Below are 20,335 nucleotides of genomic sequence, written 5' to 3' on the forward strand. Positions count from 1 at the left end.
TTTATGTGAGTTTCACCCTGATCTTCCTTTATGTTTCATTTTTAAAAGCTAAAACTGAATTCCTAATACACAATATGGCTGAGGGTTTTATTAAGTATTCTCGTAATCAGAAGTATATAAAATTAGCCTCTAGCATGATATAAAATTTGGATCATTAATCTCACTTATAAATAACATAGCATGTTTTATAGTGAGGATTTTATAGATTCAATAATTGACTTCTTTTAAGAGAGGTTATAGTAAAACATTGAGACAAGTCAGTCCACATTAGTCCTGAATTATGCAATTTCTATACAAAGAATCACTTTTGTACGTTGTAAGACGTCATCAATTCATTTAAAAATGTATTGAATTCACAGTATGGTACATATAAAAATTATTGCTGCTAATGAGGGATTTTAATAAAAGTCATGGCTGTAGTTACTCTCTTTGACATTTACTTAGGACATTATATTTGACAACTCCTTTAACCAAGTGTTGGGCATTAGAGGGCATATATTTAAGAAAACCGGCTGGCACCCCGGAGAGGCTGCTAATTGCAAAGAACGCACATGAAACGGCCTTCCTTCGGTCCCCGCCGGTTTGCATACGCACCTATGCAGTCGTTGTTGTGGGAAAGGATGAAGCCGTGGTTGCAGCGGCAGTTGAAGGACCCGATCGTGTTGCGGCAAGTTCCATTCCCACAGGCGTCTCGCTCACACTCATTTATGTCTAGTGGGAACAATGGGCAGAGAGAAACATGGCCATTAGCAGAAGAAGAGGTGAGTGGTTACCTGGGGGTTAAGGGCCTTGTGGGGTTCACAGTGCGTCCGGCGTAGGCTAAGAACATCTTGATCAGTGGCAGCTCCCTGTGAGCCATCAGGAAGAGCCAAGGATCTGAACCTTGGGAATAAACCGTTTCCTCGGTTGGCATGTGGAAGGAGGCAAGCTAAGGACATGAGAACTGGACAAGAAGTATTTTACTCTATTTACTTCTAGAATTCTCCACCCTTGCCACTTTTCTCAAATATTTTCACTTGGAAATGGAAAATTCTGGGCGCATCTGGGTCTTGATTTGCTGCCACCTTTGGCAAACTGCAGCCTTTCAGATTCTCACTCCAGTTTACCAAGAAGCAGTGAGTCACCTGATATTACCCTGAAATCAGCAACAAAATAAATTAGGTTTCTAACTCACCTGATATTTTTGACATCTCTTCCTTCTTCCCAGTCCACCCCTAAAAGCCCATGACTACTCCCACTACTGGTGACTTATCTCACCCTTCTAAACTGTCCCAAAGTGACGGCACTGAGTTGGGCTCTCCTGATACACTCTTGCGTTATTGTCTTTTTATTGGTCTATGACTTCTCTCTTTGACTATTTTGTAAAGCTATTTTGGCATCTTTTTCGTCTTTGCATTGCGCCACAGCAACTGACATCTTTCTTATAGGGCAGGTGTACATTATATTAAGAAGGAAATAAAAAATTAAAATGAAAGAAAGTTGCTCCTGCTGGTTTGAGGGACTGAGGCAGAGCGAGGAGGGTGAGGGCACAGCGAGGGAGATGCTGGGAGTGAAAGACAACACCTCGGGTTAGCAAAACACAGTGTTTAGACTTAGGATTTCCTTTCCTTGCAAATTTTGGACATGAAGACAAGTTATCTGTGATCCTAAATCAGAAAGCTATTGCTGACCCCGAGGTGATCCAATGTGTGTGCCTGTGGTTGAAGACCGCATTCAGATGAGTCACACTGCCAGCAATCAAGAGCTGCTGCTTTGATTCATTTTTTAGCCAAGCTAGTGAAATTCTTCTGTAGGGCAGGCTCTTTGGTAGAGGGTTCCAGATAATCCAGATGGAAGAGGAAAAAAGACTGTTACGCAGGGTGCCATTGCTATGCAGGGGTAAGTTTCCCAGGAACAGGGAGGGCCGATGGTACTCCTTTAATTTAAAACCTGCTATCTGTTCCGAAGAAGACAAAACTCTATAAGAATATTCCCTAATGGATGAACCCAATTACAGTGAAAGCTAAGCTCTTAAAACATTACTCTATTGATTCTTCTTTTTCCGGCTGTGAAACTGAATCATGTTCATGAAGTCCCCAAAAGACTTAATGGATGTTGCTTGAAAACAGAAAAAGGAAGGAGGAAAAGAGAGAAAATGATTGATTAGTATTTGGTATTTATTCTAAATCAGCATGCTGATTTAGTACTGAACGCAAGGGGGAAGAGATTTAAAGTCTTGAGCTCTTTTTCCCTAGAAAAAGGTGGGTGTTTTTTGCTTTTGTGGGATCCATAAATTTGCCTTTGAAGATCTGGTACAAACTATAGACGCTTCTCAAAAAATGCTCAAACACTCAAAAGCTGCACTGTATTCCAATAAGGCAAACTTTGTAAAATAGGCTTCGTAAAATAATAGGCTATTAACATTAATAAAAAGTATTTTTTGTCTTAACATTTTTCTGTTTTTCCCTTAGTCAAAAGTTTTTCTGGGGCGCCTGGGTGGCACAGCGGTTAAGCGTCTGCCTTCGGCTCAGGGCGTGATCCCGGCGTTGTGGGATCGAGCCCCACATCAGGCTCTTCTGCTATGAGCCTGCTTCTTCCTCTCCCACTCCCCCTGCTTGTGTTCCCGCTCTCGCTGGCTGTCTCTCTGTCAAATAAATAAATAAAATCTTAAAAAAAAAAAAGTTTTTCTGACTTCATAAAATAATAGGCTATTAACATTAATAAAAAATATTTTTTGTCTTAACATTTTTCTGTTTTTCCCTTAGTCAAAAGTTTTTCTGACCTCGCAGCCAAATGAGTATCAAGGAAGAGCTTTATTAGGTTCAGATCGCCACAGACGAAATACCAGAGGATGTTAATGCGACAGTCTGCTTGTGTTTGTATTTTACAAACAGCAAAACTAATACTGGAGGTTTAGTGTTAACTTTTCTATGTGTTTAGATGCAAATGAATTTCTCAATAGGCTATGAGTTAAAAATAAAACAATAATCACACACTCACCCAAACACATGGTTTGATCAGCATTTGTTTTAAAACCAGTGTGGCAAAGGCAATAAAAACTTCCAACTGTGTCAATACACTGTCCATGGCTGCAAATATTGGGGATTTCTTGACATTCATTGCGATCTGTGGATAAAAAGCATCATTAAGTATCTTAGGTAGAGTTTAAGAGACGATATTGCATTAAATAACTTACTTCTAGGTATCATGCTAGGGACTGATCCTAGCCCTAAACCAAGCCGGTGGAACAGACACTGGCATTGTATTTATTTTTACCTCAACATTAGTTAAAACGTACTCTCGTTTACTGGGCACATTCAGAGTACGTTAACAATTCATGAAGGGATGGAAAAAATGTTCTGAAAGGTGAGAAAATTTAGAAGTAGAAAGGGGAAGAAGAATCCATGCTGGGAGATAATCCGTTTGATTACCTGTCTCAGCAATACCATAGACTGTGGAATGAGTTAAGTATTTTGTCTAGTCAAGATTCGGTGCCTCAAGTCAAGGACCCTTCATGGCTTCCTTTGGAAATTCATATCAAAGTCAAACAAATCCCATTGCTAAGATAGGTTTTCCTGATGGACAACCCACACTGTCCCTGTTCAAGTTTCACTTTATTGTTTTGTCTTACTCCTATAACCTTCTGTTCCATCTCACCCAAGTCTTCATGGCTCCTTTTAGCCCTTGACAATTGTAATCATGTTCCTTTTTATTCATATTCATTCAGAGGAAAGCCCTGTCATCTTGCCTATGCCAGTCTTGAAGCTCTAAATTATATTTATCATCAACTGAATTGTTGCTCTCCTGAAATCTGATGATCCGAGGGGCAGAATTTATTAGATGAATCTACAAATGACATAATTACATGCCTACTTACGTCTCTAATTTAATTTTTTTTAAAGCTCTGAAGACTCTATGTTTAGGACACATGTCATCCGAAGAGCACTGTAACATCCTTGTTTTCCTACTGTCATAAAAGAGAGCCAACAGCAGAATGCCAACTTGAGTATGGATTCTGTAAAACACAGCAATTACCCTGCCTCTGTCTGAATAATCCAAACTTGCTGTTGGCCTGTCTTGTCTACCGAGAAGACAGCAACTGGGAATGGGCACTTTTTGCTGCCCAGAGCAGTTGTGCTCATGCCAGGAGAGAAGACCTGCCTCGATTTCATGTGCTCGGGCTGCCATTTTTATGACTACCTCCTTCCAATATGCAGCACATTAGACTTGATGAATCACCATACAGTTTAAAAGTCTCTCAAGTGAGCCTGAATATATTATCTTAATGGAGAAGTTGGGATACAGCCGCTTAGGGGCTCCTGCTAGCTTATCTAGAAGTGCTTGGTAACCGAACAAATTATGATCATTCCCATTGGAGACAATGGGTTTAAAACGAGCAAACTGGATAGGCAGAAGGAATTTAGTTCCATTGCTAAGCTCTATAAAGGGAGCTGGTGTTGAGGAAGGGTGTCTCAGAGCCTACCAGAGTTGGACCAAACCTTGGGTGCTCTCAGGTAGTATTGGGTCTCCAAGTATGCAAGGCACTACGTCTGTGTTATCTCTGGGGCCCCCAGGAAACGGACTACACTAAGGATCTTCCTAGAGAAGGAATTAGGAAAATTCTAATTAGGAATTTTCTTTCCCACGTTGCCATTTCATGTTGGTTTTAAGAAAAGGAAACATGGAGCACGTTGAGGTTCTAATGGTAAAATAGAAAGTTACAATTTTAGAGAACTTAACTGTGACGTTCACTTTATCTGGAGAGCAGAAAACTAGATTTCTATAAGCACTAGGATTTGAGCTCTCAGGAAATTATATCTCTGGGAGAGATAGGAGGTTTAAACAGGGTTTTAGGGGAAAAAACACATCGGACAGAGATCACAAGGAATTCGTGGGGAAGAACATGTCTTTTGCCTTTAGCTGGGCAAGACACTTCAGAAGGGGGCTGCATTTGCTCTAAATATACAGCTCCTCGGGTCGGACTAGTATCCTGGGCTTAGATACCTACTCGCTCTCAACAATGTGGGTAACATGGCCATCTGTGACTTGGGACTTGAAATGATGTACTTATAAATTCAAATAAAAATCCAATGATGGAGAGGAAATTTTGGTTCTTTTTAACTCAAACACAGGACAAGAGGAGAATTTCTGCAGTGTGCTTGAAAAAATGCCATGCATAGGATAGCACTGAAGACATTTTAACAGATTTTAAAAGATATAAATGACGATAATTCCAGAGTGAGGTCTTCAGCCCTAGAGGCTGAATAATTGCAAAACTCAAGTACATTCCCTTTCTTCTGAGGATTCCAGTGAATGAGGGAAAGGGAGCTTTGGCTACAAACAACACTCACTCACAGTACTTATCCCTGGTTAGTGCTGGATGAGTTTTATTTGTGCTAATGTTCTACAAGAAAATATGGCAGGGCTTAAGCCCCAGCAGGCCCTGGTTGGACGTGTTGTCTTGATGTATAAATAGCTCGTCCCACTTCTTGCCTGAGCGTGAAATGGTGTGAAACGATACGTTCTATATTATCAGCAATTCCTTATTTTGATTGGAATTATTCTGCCCAGTTTCAAAGAAATATAAATTAAGAGCAAAATGCAGGGAAGTGGTATAAATGCCAAGTTACACTAGGGTATTGTGACTCATATCAGAGACGTCCCCACTTTTCCTGTCCTGTTTTTTTAATACACGGGTAACAACTGCTTTGTTGACAAAATGCTAAACACTTGCACATGTTCCTTTAAACCCAACAAAACAAGCCTTGATTCTCAAAGTGAGTTTTTGTTCTGCTATTACACCCTCTTCCCACCAAGGTCTAATAAAACAATGCAAAATACCCTACGGAGAACAGTACGCTTCCTACCACTTAATCACTGGTAGGCAAGGAAATCCAAGGAAAATCTGACCACGTTCCCTTGTGTTGTTTCATTCACAAATGCATAAAATATCCAGGAAACTCCTTGGGAAATGAACCATAGCAAAATAACACATTCTTCCTGACCTCCATGCTAAATGTACAATGATTTATAATTACTCGAAACTCACATGAAAATCATTCTGAGGTGTAATTTTGCTTCTGGGCTGAAACACTCTTGTTTTAATTTTGTGCCACTGGCGAGAAGACGCCATCAGACACTTAAAACTTTACCATTCATTTACGCTAACTCATCCTTCTTATTTCTACCGCATCCATGACAAAAGTGAACAATGAAATGATCTATCCTCTAGGGGACAGGTTCTCATTTTACTGCGGGTGACTTATGGCCAATAAAAGGCTGTTGAGGTTTGCTGCCCTCAGTTCTGTTAGATGTTCAGGAGCGAAAGTGGTGCTGTTGGTTCTTTTTGCTTGGTTGATGCAGGTTATTCTAACTCCGCTCAGGAGAGGTTCACTGTCTAGAACTGGGGAGTGTGGCTGGAAAGGTGGACAACGTCCCGCCCTAAGGGGGATTATGTAAAAGGAAACCAAAAAACTATTTGGCCCTGAATACTGGTCAGGGGACTATGTGTGTGTGTATTTGTGGGACGGGGGCTTTGCAGCAGGGCAGGAGATAGGCAAATATGAAATGTGTGTACGCACATGATATAGTTTTTGTTTTGAAAACATCGCCTCTGTAAGTGTTTAGACATTTCAACAATTTTCCTTTTTGCTAGTCTAGCTCTTAGAACTCAGCGGTCCAAACCATAACTCATGTACTCTTCAACCTGACCGTCTCAAAAAACCTGCAGGTGTGTGAAGCGTGATGAAGGGCGGCTGCTGGCGGGCCCAGGCAGCCTGCGGGGAGCCACTCACCGTTGCACTGGCCCGTGGAGGTGAAGCGGTAGCCGGGCTTGCAGTCGCAGCGGAAGCTGCCCGCAGTGTTGATGCACTCGGCATTGCGCTGGCACACGGGGCCGTTCTGACACTCGTCGATATCTCCAAGCAGAAGAGAATTTCATTAGAAGGAGAACAGAATGGGGGGGGGGGGTCAAGGTGATAAAGCCTCTCACAGAAACTAGATTTCTATTTTCTTATCTTGATCACTTCTGTTGAACAGACAAGGGAGCATTGAAGACTTATTTTCTAGTTTTCCTGCCTTGCTAACATTTTTCATAAATGCGAGTACTTGGTTTATGGCCACATATGGACTCTAATGATGCTGAGTCTTAAAAAAAAAAAAAAAAGTCACGAAACTCAGCTGCTGGGACCAGGACTTGGCATGGTCTAGACTATATATCCTAGGAAATGTCGTATTTTGCTCAAAGCCCCCAGGATTTTATGATTCTATCAGGTTGCTTTTGTCCAGAAGGTTCTGGGTTCTGTAAGAAGGCATCTCGAGACGTGTGAGTCACTTGGGATCTTGCTGCAGGGCAGGCTCGGATTCGGTGTGTCTGGGGATGGCTCGAGAGTCTACATTTCCAGTAAGCTCGCAGATGATGCTGATCCACAGACAGCGTGTTGAACCCAGGGCTGCAGAGGCTCCTGCTGAAATTACTGCCACATGGCACTCGAATCGAGGAAACTTAGTATGAGAGGTTGCACGTAAAACTCCTGAGAACAACCCAACTCTCACTATCAGAGAAAAGAACAAATGGGTATTGCGTGCTTCAGAGCTCTGACTATACTCGGGGGGTTATTTGCTTATCTTCGTTTTACCCAGGTAGTTAATCTAGTTCAAGTTCATGGCCCTGGGAGAGTTACTGCACAGTGCAGGCTATGCCATGGGCACAATACATGTTCCCTGCCCCAGCACCTACGAAACAGTCTAACTCCGGCTAAGTGAGAAACGAACAGCCTAGAACACAGATGGAAGCTGGCCCTTGGCACCAGTACTGGGGTTCTACAAAGTGGGCTCAGCCAAAGACGTTCGCACAAGAGGGCGGCAAATACAGCAACTGATGCCTCACAGGTGTACGCTTTTGCGGCGGGGCAACCTCAGGACTACTGTTAGTCAGTGGGAGTTTCTTTCCTACGTTGGGTGGGGTGTGCCTCTCTGGGCAACAGCAGAAGCCTGCCTGCCTTGAGTTACAATGGACCCAAGACCAGCACCACCTCACCGAGCAGGTCTGCCCCGGTCTTACGAGCGTACAGAAACATAGAGGGCAGCCCGTCTCTGGAGAAGCCAAATGGTATCACGGACAAGCACTTCTGTGGGGCATCAGATGCCTTGCTTGGGATTATGTGCATACTTGGGAGGAACAGATGCATGGATGTTCCCTAAATCACTTCGGGAATCCATTCTAATTTCAGGGTTACTGAGGCGTGTATTAAATCAACCTTTGTTTTCTGATTCCGTTTTGGGAAACGGAACCCAAAAGTTGGAGTGCTTTGTAATCTCAATATCCACTGACTGTTACCCTGACAGCAAAGTGTCTTCCGTTGGTACAGCTGTGGGTTTTCAATCTTCTGTGGATAGCAAGGGCTAGGTTGACTTGGCAGTCATGGGGAGCCATGCCTATAGGTTGGGATCTCTAAATGGAAGAGAACAAAAGAGGCCCCAGGAAGGTGGCAGGCATCCTAGGCATGTATGAAAGGGGAAGACTGGCTATGAGGAAGACAGCCAATGTTAGATTATCTGCTCATCTGCTGTGGCCTCCTTTCTTTTCTTCTGCATCACGCTTCCTCTCGTGCTTCCTCTCTAGACACCTGATCCTTGATGGCCTTCCAAAGCACAGGCGCCAGGGCCAAGGCCTGAGATGACTGTCTCCCGAGGAAGGCTGTGAATGGCTCTTACCCCATTCCCCCCCCCCCCCAACCACAGCAGGCAGAGTCAGGGCCATGTGCCCACTTGGCCACAGTAACTGAAAGCCTGGTGAGGAGAATTTAACAAGCATGTGCTGAGGACCATAACTTTACTCATGGTCTGTGAGTTGTCCCTAGTTCAGGGGAAAAAAAAGGTTTTTTAACATTAAAATGTTGACACATGTGCTCTAACACATGCTCTGAGGGGTAATAACCCTTTCTGACATGAACAAAAACTCTGCAAGAGGCCCCAAGTTTAAGTATTAAATAGACAATTATTCCAGCTATCCGAGGGCACATGGTATATTTAATAACCAGTAATGTCCCTTTTACTAAAATGTAAAAGTACACTATCTTCCCCAGATGTAGGGAAAATATGAAGTGCCGTGAGGAATGCACAGAATCACAGTACGTACACATGGCGAGGGGAGGTAATTTGGAAACGAAAAAAGTACCACTTGCACGCATGCCAACATTCTTCATATAAAATCGAATTTGCTGTTCCTGCCATTTGGAATTCTCTCATGCATGGAATATTTGCATTAACCTTGTTTTCACTTGGGAGTAGCACAGGCTCCGTTTGGAAGAGAACACTAATTCTGAGATTCGAGTAAAGATGACCGCCCACCACCCATGCTCACTTTCAAGCAATGTGAAACAAAAGCAATCTACGTGACACACCCAGGAACTCAAGGCTTTCGTATATCAGCTGGGAAATCTAACACATTGTGTGTGTGTGGGGGGGTGGGGAACAGGCTGGGGAATGTACGTCCTGCTTTTTCCACTGGGAGTTAGGGAATTTTTTTTGCATGAAAAATGATGTTCTGCATGGTGCCCTACAGTCCTGCTAGAGCTTGATGGATTTCTGAAATTCCAATGTTGTGAATTTGGCCAAGCCTTTAAGCAGCTCGTCAGCTGGCTCATTTCTGGACATGATATAGTGACATCACTTACCTTCACAAACCAACAACTTGTCATTATAGAAGAAGCCCACTGGGCATTCACATCTGAAGCTGCCAACCATGTTGATACACACTCCATTCTCACAGACCCCTGGGATCTCCCGGCATTCATCAATATCTGGAAAGAGAGCAGCCACGCATGAGTGACGGCATGGTGCATGATCTCTGTGCAGGATAAATGGGCTCTGAAAGCCGGCAGCTTCTAACTCAGTGTTTACGTAAGGTCCAAAACCAAAAAGGAGAAAATGCATGGGTGTTTGGGTGGGGGTGTGTCTGTTGGGGTGGTGGTGATGGAAATGGGGAACATCAAGCAATATCAAATTAAAATAATAAACGGCTTTTCAGACACTCTGGATTTAGTATCTAGATGTAGGGTCTGTCTTTTGGTTTTGTTTCAAGAAATCAGCTTTGTCCAGGTAAGAGCATCTTGGTACCCACTGGGCACTATGTACCAGATGAGTAGAATAAAGGGGCCTCTGAGAATAAGTGGTCTATCTGCCCAAAGTGTGTGGTGGTGTTTGGCTAGCATGGGAAAGGAGAGCTGGTGAAGCACAGAGGAGCCCATGGTCATGGACAACTTGGATCTTTCAAATTCCCCTTCAACACCCCTTTCCTGCTTCACATGGCTTTGAAAAGTGGGTAAGTTAGGTCTGGGAGTATAAGCTGGGCCCCAGGTGATTGTGGGGCCAGCACTGAGGAAGGACTGTTGCCATAGATTGTGGCTTCCTAAGGCCAGGGGCTGGGGCTGGCTGTGACACCACTGTTTTACCAGTCCCTAGCATGCCGTCTGGGTCAATTATAATTTGGCAAATTAAAAACCAGTATCTGGAAGTTGGATTGGTGAGCATTAAGACAGGACCAAAGTAGGATTGACAGCAGAGCCAGAACACAGGCTGCTAAAGCAGGGCTGGCCACTGGCGGGGTGGCCTTCTGGGCAGGTCTCACCTCCTCATGGGCGTGGTGGTCCACTCTCTGTCTGACTCTGCTCTGATAATAGTAGTAGGAGTGTTAACAGTGTCTCACTTGCTATATACCTGGCCTATTTGTCACCATTCAACCTGGATTTACTCACTGAATCATCACAACCACTCTATGAGATGGTCTCCAGGTACCGACTATCAGCACTGTGCAGATGATGGAACTGAGGCCAAGCCAGGGGATGGAACTTGCCGAAGACCACACAGCTAAGAAGAGGCAGAGTCAGGATTTGATACCAGGAATCTGCTAACAGGCTATCCTGCCTCCCTCAGGCTTTTCCACGTCACAGTTTCACAAAACCATAATCCAATTACTTGTTATCCTGGAGGACCCCTCCACCATCCCTCGCTGGAGTCTCACAGAGCGCTTCAGAAGCTGGGAGGGGATGTAAAGCTCTGGTCTTTCCAAACCACTAGGTTTGGAAAAGGTCTGTTACCACGCTGTTGAGATACTTCCATTGACATGTTCTAGTCGGGAGCCTCTGCAAGGTACTCTGTTTGCCTCAGTGGTCAGAAGACAGGCACAGTTGTATGTGGAGCCTGTGAGAGCTGCCACAGTCTCAGAACAATCCCACTCTAAAGCCAGCCTGCTTTGAAGGAGAAATTTGACAGACCGCAGGTTTATTTTAGACCCTTTGCTAAAGGGTTTAATTTTGTTTGAAGGCAAACTGATCTCTTTAATGGAAAAAACAGCTTAGTGTATATTGTTATTTTGAATACAGGTGATTATGTGTTTGAATTTTTCACCCATTTGTCATTCATGTTCTTAAAAGCTTATGCAAAGTAACATCACAACTGTGTACCATTAGCAAACAGAAAAACAATTCAGATGACGTTCTTTTAGTTCAAACATGAAACATTATATTCACATTCATTTATTTTAAATATGAGTGATGTATTATCAAGTTTAACAATAACAGACTGGGTCAAATTTCTAGCCATTGTTAGGCATAAAATAGCAAAAGGATATATTAAAAATTATATTTTCTTTTCCTGTCTGGATCTCATTTGAACCTCAACTTGGAGAAGTTTATATTTTAAGACAAGATTAATAAACTTGCTATAGTTTTAACCCCATACGAATGGGTTCTATATGCCAACAATCTTAAGACCTTTCAGAAGGAGAGTATAAAGCTCAAATAAAACAAAGTTTCTCAGTCATCTAAATATTTTGTCATGGTGGAATTTGGTAACAATAAGTATATTGCTAACTATCACATTTCCAGCTTTCAAGAGCTTGAGGCAAAGCAAGCTGTGAGTCAGGACTGGATTTGGGTCCTGGCTCTGTTATTAATTAGCTGGGTGACCCCAGCCGAGTCCCTTCCCTTCTCTGGGCCTCTGTCCCCTCAGCTGTAAAGCAATGCATTTGGACTACATGATGTCTGAGCCGTCTCCAGCTCGACTGGTGGATGATGTTGATGCTGTTTCGAATCTTTGCCTGCTGCTGCCAACCTTGGAGGGCAGGCCTTGAGGGGGACATGCTGCATCTGTCCATGGAGAACCATTACTGTTAAAGACCACTTATCTTTGGATCAGAGATTCTAGGGAGATGAAAAGATCTGTTTTGGGAAGGGGAAAAACAAAGCAGCGAGGGCCAGGTGTTTCATGCCAATGTCATTTAGCAGCTTTTCCTTCCAAACCATGAAGTTTCTTTGGACGTTGACTAGACTGTGGAGCCATATGGATTTGGCACTAAGGGAGCCAGGCTGATTGCTGGACCAGACCCTTGTTTTCTTAAACAAGGTCATTGGAAAGGCTGATGTGGATTTCAGTTTACTTATTAGAATAAGGTGGAACAAAGCAAGTGGTGATGTTTGCTACTAGACACAACTGCTCAGACTTAAGAGGGGCATCTAAGGATGCATATAAATCACACTGGGGAGAGAGTCTGAGAATGCAATAGCTTTCCGTCTACTTTTATGTTATTTGCTTTTAAACCACAAAGGCCTTGCCTCCGTTGGCCGGACGCTGTGCAATACTTCTGAATCTTGCACAAGCGTCTCTAGCGCTGTAGTGGTCTCTGCTCCAGTTACCGGACGGGGCCTCCGGTTGGAAAGATTTTCTTTTTTTTTAAATTTCACATCTGCAATTCCCAAAGCAGATGACCTGAGGAGATTCCATGTGAGATAAAACCGATCCCCAAAAAGGCTTTATGTGAACAACCTACACATAAAGATTGGTATGCAAAGTCACATTAAACTCATGTCTGAGTCAGAAGGAAAGATTGGGGATTACAGTCAAATCAAACATCAACTGGCCCTACTCCCAGAATCTCTCTCTCTGTTGATGCCTAGGGTTGGTTGAACTAAGCTGGATTGTACTTTTGTGAAAAGGTTTCCAGCCCCCTCACTCACGAGCCACAACTGTTGCCGCCAATCAGGCAGAGCTACGCGGGGTGTTTGCACTTTGTTTCGGACTAAGAATCCGTGTTTCAATAAAGCTAAATGGCATTGTGTAACTATTTTTTCCTTCTAGGAAAAAAAAAAAAAAAAACCAAACTGAGAAAATAAGGGTGTGTTTCCCGTCTTTAAACACAAAGGCAAAAACAGAAAATTCCAACAATGGCACTGTAACTCACCAACAGGTAACCCGGTGTAAATGTCAATGACGAAGCCCGGCCTTTGACTTCCACAAAGTGTAGCAAATTCATCTGCGATGATTAAACAAAGATGGGGAGGGAGGGGCGAGAATAAGTGTCAACAAAGAGCGATGACTGGGCTGAAAGAACTTACTTCGTAAATGTCTTCAAAAATATTTATCTGTATTTTGAAGAATTTCAAATAAGAAATAAATCTGAAAGTTCCCCCAGATGTTGTAACCTTGCCCTTAAGGCAAACACTGAATGAAAAGTGAGCTCATGTTGACGTATTACTGAGGAAGAAGCAGAGGTCTCCACATCAGAGCCCACGCATTCGTATGAGCTTGCCTGTAGGAATTTGGGTTTCCAGAAGGATGTTGTTCAGCTCTGAACCCAGGGACTGGCAAGAGTGCCTCTTTCCACTCGCATTAAGGGATCTAGGATTTGAGGAATGCTTACAAAAGCCATTTCCGAAGCAGATCGGGGGAGACCGTAGCAAATCTAGCCAAGTGCTTGACATCAGGTCTATTAATGACTAATTCAGTTCAAACAACCAGCTTATGTCATTACTTCAATTTGGGGAGCTGGATTTTGGTGCAGCTCTCTCGTTCTTTCTCTCTCCCTCCCCCGACCCTCTATCTTCCTCTCGCGCGCCCAGAATTCATCAGAGTTGATAATAAAGGATGAATGAAGTGTCATCTGCAGTCCCTTTTAACTCGGAGGTCCCGTAATTCCAGATCCCGACTCTAACTGATAAAGCATGGCTTCGATCTAAGCTCAAGGTGGCCATTGCCCTACTGGTCAAACCCGCTGAAAATTATAAAAGGTTTCTGGAAGTGTTTTAATCAAAATGTAGCATGTTCTCTCCCTAGTGCTTTATTTCCTTGATATGTGAGTGCCTGCTTCTAACGAGTACAGTGCCGGCTGACACTGGTCATCCGGACAAACTTCAGGAGCTCCCAAAACGCGTGCAGACTATATACCTAAAGAAAGGCCATGACTCGATTTGGCCAAGATTCAGCATGAAGAAGAAATCTTGCATTTTATATTTAGAAAATACTTAAGTTCTTAAAAACTCAGGTATTTCTGAAAGTAAATGACAGTCTTTATTCGGGGTTTCCAAGGCTGTCTGTAGGGAGAATAATGATCCATTGAGATTAAGAAAAAATTCTAAGACTTCTATTTCTCTTTGTAAAATCTAATTCAAAAATTTTTGTGCATATTTTCTAATAGAACACTTTGTGAAAATAATGCATGCAATAATAAATGCATTTTTCAATCTAACTGAAAAAACACACATATGGACATATACACATGGAGTTTTACATGAAATACACGCACCAAGTACATGTAACCTCCAGCTTTTTTACTAATAGGTATGTGTAATCAACAGATTCGAAGACCATTGGTCAAAAGTAGGGGTTAGCAATTTTTTTCTTAAAGGGCTAAAGAGTAAATATTTTAGGTTTTGCAGGCTGTGCAGTTTCTATTAAAATTGCTCAACCATTCCATGAAAGCTGCCATAGAAAATAAGTAAACAAATTAGTATGGCTGTGTTCTAATGTAATTTTATTTACAGACATGAAAATTTGAAGTTCATATGCTTTTCAGGTCATGACCTACTATTCTTTTGGTATTTTTCAACCATTTAAAAAATGTAAAAACCATTCTTAGCTTTTGGGCCATACAAAAATTGGTGGTGGGCTGGATTTGGTCCATGGGCTGTAGCTTGCCAACCCCTGGTCTAGAGACATCTTGCAGACTGGAGATGACTCTTGGTAATTCTAAGTGACGATGATTATATTATTTCTGGAGTAAACAACGGATGAACTGGTATATTTCACTAAAAAAGAATATTGTGTTTTCTGCATTGTCAGCACCAGACAAGAGATTTAATATCTTCCAGATCACTATGGGGAATGGAGTAGGTACTAGAGAATGTTCTAATCAATACATGCATCACAGTTCATTCACTCTAAATGATGATGTCATCATTTACCAGCTGATATAAGAACCATGCACCAATTCACTTCTTTTACTCCAAGGACATGGGTTAGACTTTTTTAAAACAAATAACATCACAGAGATTTTTCTCTATGAGGATATAAGAAAAAATTTCTCTCAAGAAGAGTTGTGCTTTCGCATGGTGTTAAGTTTGCTTTATAGTCATTGAGACTCTTAGACTTGATTAGCGCTCCCTTTTTATACGAACTGCTAGGAAGTTTGGAGCCAAACTTATTGCTCATCTTTGGCAAGTGTGTAGAAATTCCCAGCTTGGATTTTTGCATATTAGCCTCTCTCCTTGCTCCAAGTTACTTACCCCTGTTCGCCATTTGCCTTAGGCCTTATTTTACATTCAAATCTTTGTGGGCTGCCTTAAATTCTTTTTGGAACAAGACCAATTACAAATAAGTAAGAATAATAAGAATATGGCTCACCTACCTGTCCTACTGCTTTGTGTAACGTTTCCAGTCTTTTAGCTACGTGGTGAACGCCATAACAATAACAATGTTTATATTTTTATGATATGCTGAGTCTATAAGTCTGATGAGTGAACCAGTGTACAAGCTAGAAAGTCTGTTCTGTGACTCAATTTTCAGCCGGAAGGCCCAGAATCAACTGTGAGTTTAAACATTCGCCTTTGTGAGTGGATTTTTGCTTAGGAAGATAAACAATGAACCCTTCTCTTCTCTTGCTGAGACTCATTTCCCCCACAGTCCATGGGTAATTTATCAACCTAGATTTTTGGTAATGGTGCAACTCACCTGTGCTTGGGATGGGACACTGTTCACAGGGCTTATTCCAGGCCCGGCCAATGTTGTAGGAACAGCAGCACATCTTCTTGGTCATATTGAACAAAAGTTCTCCGTCACAGGTCTGGTTGTCAGCATAATAGTTTCTGTAGCACAAACTTCTTCTCATATCTAGAGGGAAGGGGTTGGTGATAGCGTGGGGAAAGCACAACAGATTTCTAGAGGGGTACTCAAGCAGTGCACTTCTTTTGTATTTTATTGCAACTTGACTCTGATGAGAGCAGGAATAGCCTGCCCTTACACAATTTTCTACCCACATATGCTGCCGTAAGAAAGGGGACTTTGAGAAATGTATTCCCTCGTATTTTGTGCCACAGAACGAAGTCATTTTGGAGCTGCAGCATTAATAAACTTTACACGACTCTCCACCCAATCTCTTAGTAACAATTCTCCACTGCTATTTGGCAGCAATTTTCTCATTTCCGACTCATGATGTTTTAATACTGTAGGTCAGTGCTGTAAATATAATTGTATAAAGATACACCCAAAGTCAAACAAAAGAAGTACTATGAAACTGTTGTTTGGGATTTTCCAACATTACATTTTAAAGAAAACTCCCAACCACCCACACAAGGTGGGGGAAAAAAGGCCAAGCTTATGGTTTACAAGGGAGGAGGCTCTTACAAAGACAGTGAAAGGGTGGCAGGCAGCACTCGGTCTGATGAGTAACTAACACTAAGGACCAATTGCTGAGGTTACAAGCTCCTTTTCTCTTCGCAGATGAGGACCAAACATGCATGATTCAGAAAAGCTTGGACTTACCCATGCAGTTATTCCCCCCATTCACTTGCATGTAGTCTGGAGGGCAGATACAGGTGTAGTTGCCCACAGTGTTGTAACATGTTCCTGGACCACAAATTCCAGGGGTTTCACATTCATTCACGTCTGGAATCCAAAGAGAAAGTGACACATGAATATGAAAACTTCACTCTGTGGAATTGTCTGAGACTCAGCGTCCTTATAAATGCTGACAATGGAGGAGAAAATCCCCAGGGGCATTTGGATATCTGGATAAGAAAAATAGATGTTTAATTCATCAGTGTCCTTTGTCTATGCTCATGTGTGTGTTCAGGAAAGGAAGTTCCAGAAAAAGAGGTTTTGCCTTCTGATAGGAGTTCCTAATAAATGAGTCCGTAATATCCTCAAAGGCATGTGGAGATGGAAATGTGGACAAATTATAATTCTCAACTATCCTTCAGAAAGACAGCTAATATTTCATATGTTCTCAAAACCTGTTGTGTGACTCCTGCATATGGATGAAAACCATCTCTCCCACCCCGGTCTATGGTCCAAGGGCTCTGAAAGCCAAAAGTGGCCAATCGTCTCCATCTTTCCAATAACACAGGACGAACAGGAGTGATCGCTTCCATCATAAAACCAAAGAGGCTGCCTTTTTAAGGGAAGCTCATTTCAGTGCATCAGTACAGATGGTAAGTGGTGAAGAACAGGAAGAAGAGGAACTCAGAACTTCCCAGAATTCATAAGTCACTGAAATGAGTCTTCTGCCACTCTAATAAAAATGGCTTTTCTAAAGTGCCCAGAAAATTGCAGACATAAGTGGGACTATGGCCCAAGATACGAAAACTCCACTTTTCTTAGAAAAGGAGGAAGATGTGGGGTATATTGGAAATGATAGCATGTCAGTGACATTAATGCAAGCTGCCCTGTGTGCAGCTGGCTGTGTTCATGTTTAGACCATTGGCTATACTGCTAAGTTCTTAGTTTTACTGGTGACTCTATGCTGGTTTTTGAGGTCGGGTTTCAATAGTTGAGAGAACTCATCATCCTGTAAGGACCACATACCATCACACACTCGGGTATCTTCGTTCAGGTAGTAACCAGTTGGACAGCGGCACTGGAAACTGCCAAATGTGTTGATACATTTCCCGCCTTGGCACAGCCCCGGGAGCTCCTGGCACTCGTCAATGTCTATCAAAATGAAAACAACGGCATTTCTTCAGCATTGTCAATAAACCCAAGGAAGTTCAAAACGTGCATACTTTAAGATCAGGGATACAGAATTACCTTCCAATATAACAGTGATAGGATTGGGCCGAAAACCTTCTCCTCCGGGACAAAGGATTTTGTACTCAGCTATTGAAACAAAAAATCAAATTGAGTTCTTTTGAATTGAAAATTTCTAGAAATTGTGTTCTCAAGAGAAAGACTGACGTATCCAACTGAAAATATTCATTTTCAGGAATCTTTAGCAGTTACTCCACCCATCTTAAGCAAGTTAACAACTTTGTGTATACGTGTTATTTTCAAATGGCTTTTAATCTGTGTGCCAAATAAGTGTAAACCCACTGTCCCTAGTCTTTGGACCCTCCACCCACTCTCCTGGCCTCGTGTTCTTGGGAACTATTTTATTCCCAATCGCTGTCACTCTTTCTTTGTAAAGATTATCTTCCCCTTTTTATTTTCTAACAAACTCCTCCATTTTTATGTTTTGTTCAGGCTTACTTCTTCTGTAAGGCTGTAATTCCTTCCTTAATAATGTTAATCAGCCTGTCTCCAAAACCCTTTGCAAACAGAACCTTGGGAAAATCTCTTCTTTCTTGGTTCCCATCCCACTTTTCCTTCTTTCCTTCTTCCTTCCTTCCTTTCTTTCTCCCTTCCTTTCTTTTTAAAGATTTCATTTCTTTGTTTGAGAGAGAGAGAGAGAAGGAGAGAGAACACAAGCTCGGGGGAGGGGCAGAGGGAGAAGCAGACTTTCCCACTGAGCAGGGAGCCCAATGTGGGGCTTGATTCCAGGACCCTAAGATTATAACCTGAGCCAAAGGCAGATGCTTAACCAACTGAGCCACGGAGGCACCCCTTCCATCCCACTCTTCTCTTTAATGCCTAGAGGTCTTTCTTGCCCCTCTGTTTCTACCAAGGGCAGTACTGATTTCCCTGATTTCCCAAACCAACTTTCTACAGTGTCCTTTGATTCCCGCCATGAATTCTGTCATTCAAGTATTTCACTCAAAAACATTTATTCCAGTGCCATGCACCAGCCGTGTCATACATACAGGAACATGTGAATAAGAATGAACCTAATCTGCTGTGTCTTCCTGGTTAGCTTCGAAAAGAATCGGCTCTTTCATAATCATCACGGTCTTTCCAAATCTGATAATCCCTCTCCTGGCTTTCCGAAATGCTAAGTGTGTATGCCAACATGTATACAGTCCTAGCTCTGATCCAGTTTGGGGGAGTGTGGACCTGCACTGCCCTGCTATTCACTATGTATCAATAGAGCTGACTCTCCTACTTAAACATCTTGGCTTGCTTCTTTCAACATCGATGAAATTAACTACCCCCCTCTTTCATTTGCTCTCTCCTCCTCTTCCTGCAATCATCCACTTTTTTTAAGCCTCCTCTTTCAGGTCACACCCTTCCTTCAAGGACAATTAAAAAACACCCCAAGTCATCGGTACCTCTGCCATTCAGAACTGACTTTCCCTTCTTAAGAGAAGAGAGAAAGAGGTGCCCGCTACGTAAGCATTCATCCCGGTGCCGAGTGCTCAACAGGAATCGCTTCTTTTCATCCTATAACGCCTTCAATGAATGAGGAAACTCAATCTTGCTAAGTCACTTGCCCAAAGTGACATGGGTGGCAAGTGAGAGTCCTAACTGGAAGCAGGCGTGCTCCTTCTCCCGCTCATGGCACGTGTCTGTTCTTTCTTCCCTTATTGAGACCTACACTGAATCATAGCTTTTCTTTCTGGATCGTAGTTAGCTAGACCGTACACTTCCGGAGGGCGGGATCTAGTCTACTTCATCTTTGCACACCCAAAGTACACCCTCTAGGTACTCGACAAATAAGTTTAGAACAAGTGAACAAATGACCCTTCAGCGAGGAAAGAATCCGTAGCTATCCCAATATACACTATTAGCAGCACCACTAACCTTTGCCTAAGAAGCTGTATCTGACTCTGAACCCTAACATAGGAGCCACTTAGAAAAATGAGAAGCCTTTTAGATTTTTTAGAAGACTTCTTTATGTTCATACAATCACATTCTAAAGCTTTCTTTCAAGCCATATCATAAGAATGGAAATAGTCTGCCCTTTCATATTTACTTGACTAATTGCTTCTCTTTCACCCAGGGACACTCCAGTCTGTCCTAGAGCCTTTGAAAATTAGCCAGTAGATGATAGGAGAGGTCAATCAATGTGTTCCTGGAAGGTAAGCCATATTCTATAAGTAACCTAGCCTGGAAAATCTTCCTTAAAATAATGCTATCTACTTCTCACTCAGAAGTGAAATGTGGCCTTCCCCACCTGACCTTTTAGTACGAGTCAACTGGGGACACTTCTGAC

At 42.5% G+C, this 20,335-nt stretch overlaps 1 protein-coding gene across 1 annotated transcript in view; it reads right to left on the minus strand.

Moving 5' to 3' along the window:
• Positions 1–20,335, minus strand: part of FBN1 (fibrillin 1) — a 225,167-nt gene that overhangs the window by 33,494 nt on the left and 171,338 nt on the right. Inside the window, exons 39-47 of the mRNA XM_045812176.2 lie at positions 18,058–18,126; positions 17,836–17,961; positions 16,795–16,917; positions 15,985–16,143; positions 13,220–13,291; positions 9,657–9,782; positions 6,774–6,896; positions 2,980–3,105; positions 595–711 (exon numbers count right to left, since the gene is read on the minus strand). Of these exons, the coding sequence (XP_045668132.1) occupies positions 595–711; positions 2,980–3,105; positions 6,774–6,896; positions 9,657–9,782; positions 13,220–13,291; positions 15,985–16,143; positions 16,795–16,917; positions 17,836–17,961; positions 18,058–18,126 (1,041 nt within the window). The remainder of the gene's footprint in view (positions 1–594; positions 712–2,979; positions 3,106–6,773; positions 6,897–9,656; positions 9,783–13,219; positions 13,292–15,984; positions 16,144–16,794; positions 16,918–17,835; positions 17,962–18,057; positions 18,127–20,335) is intronic.

This window comes from Ursus americanus, chromosome 36 (assembly GCF_024610735.1).
Source record: "Ursus americanus isolate L20-20 chromosome 36, mUrsAme1.1.p, whole genome shotgun sequence".
NCBI classification, from domain to species: Eukaryota; Metazoa; Chordata; class Mammalia; order Carnivora; family Ursidae; genus Ursus; species Ursus americanus.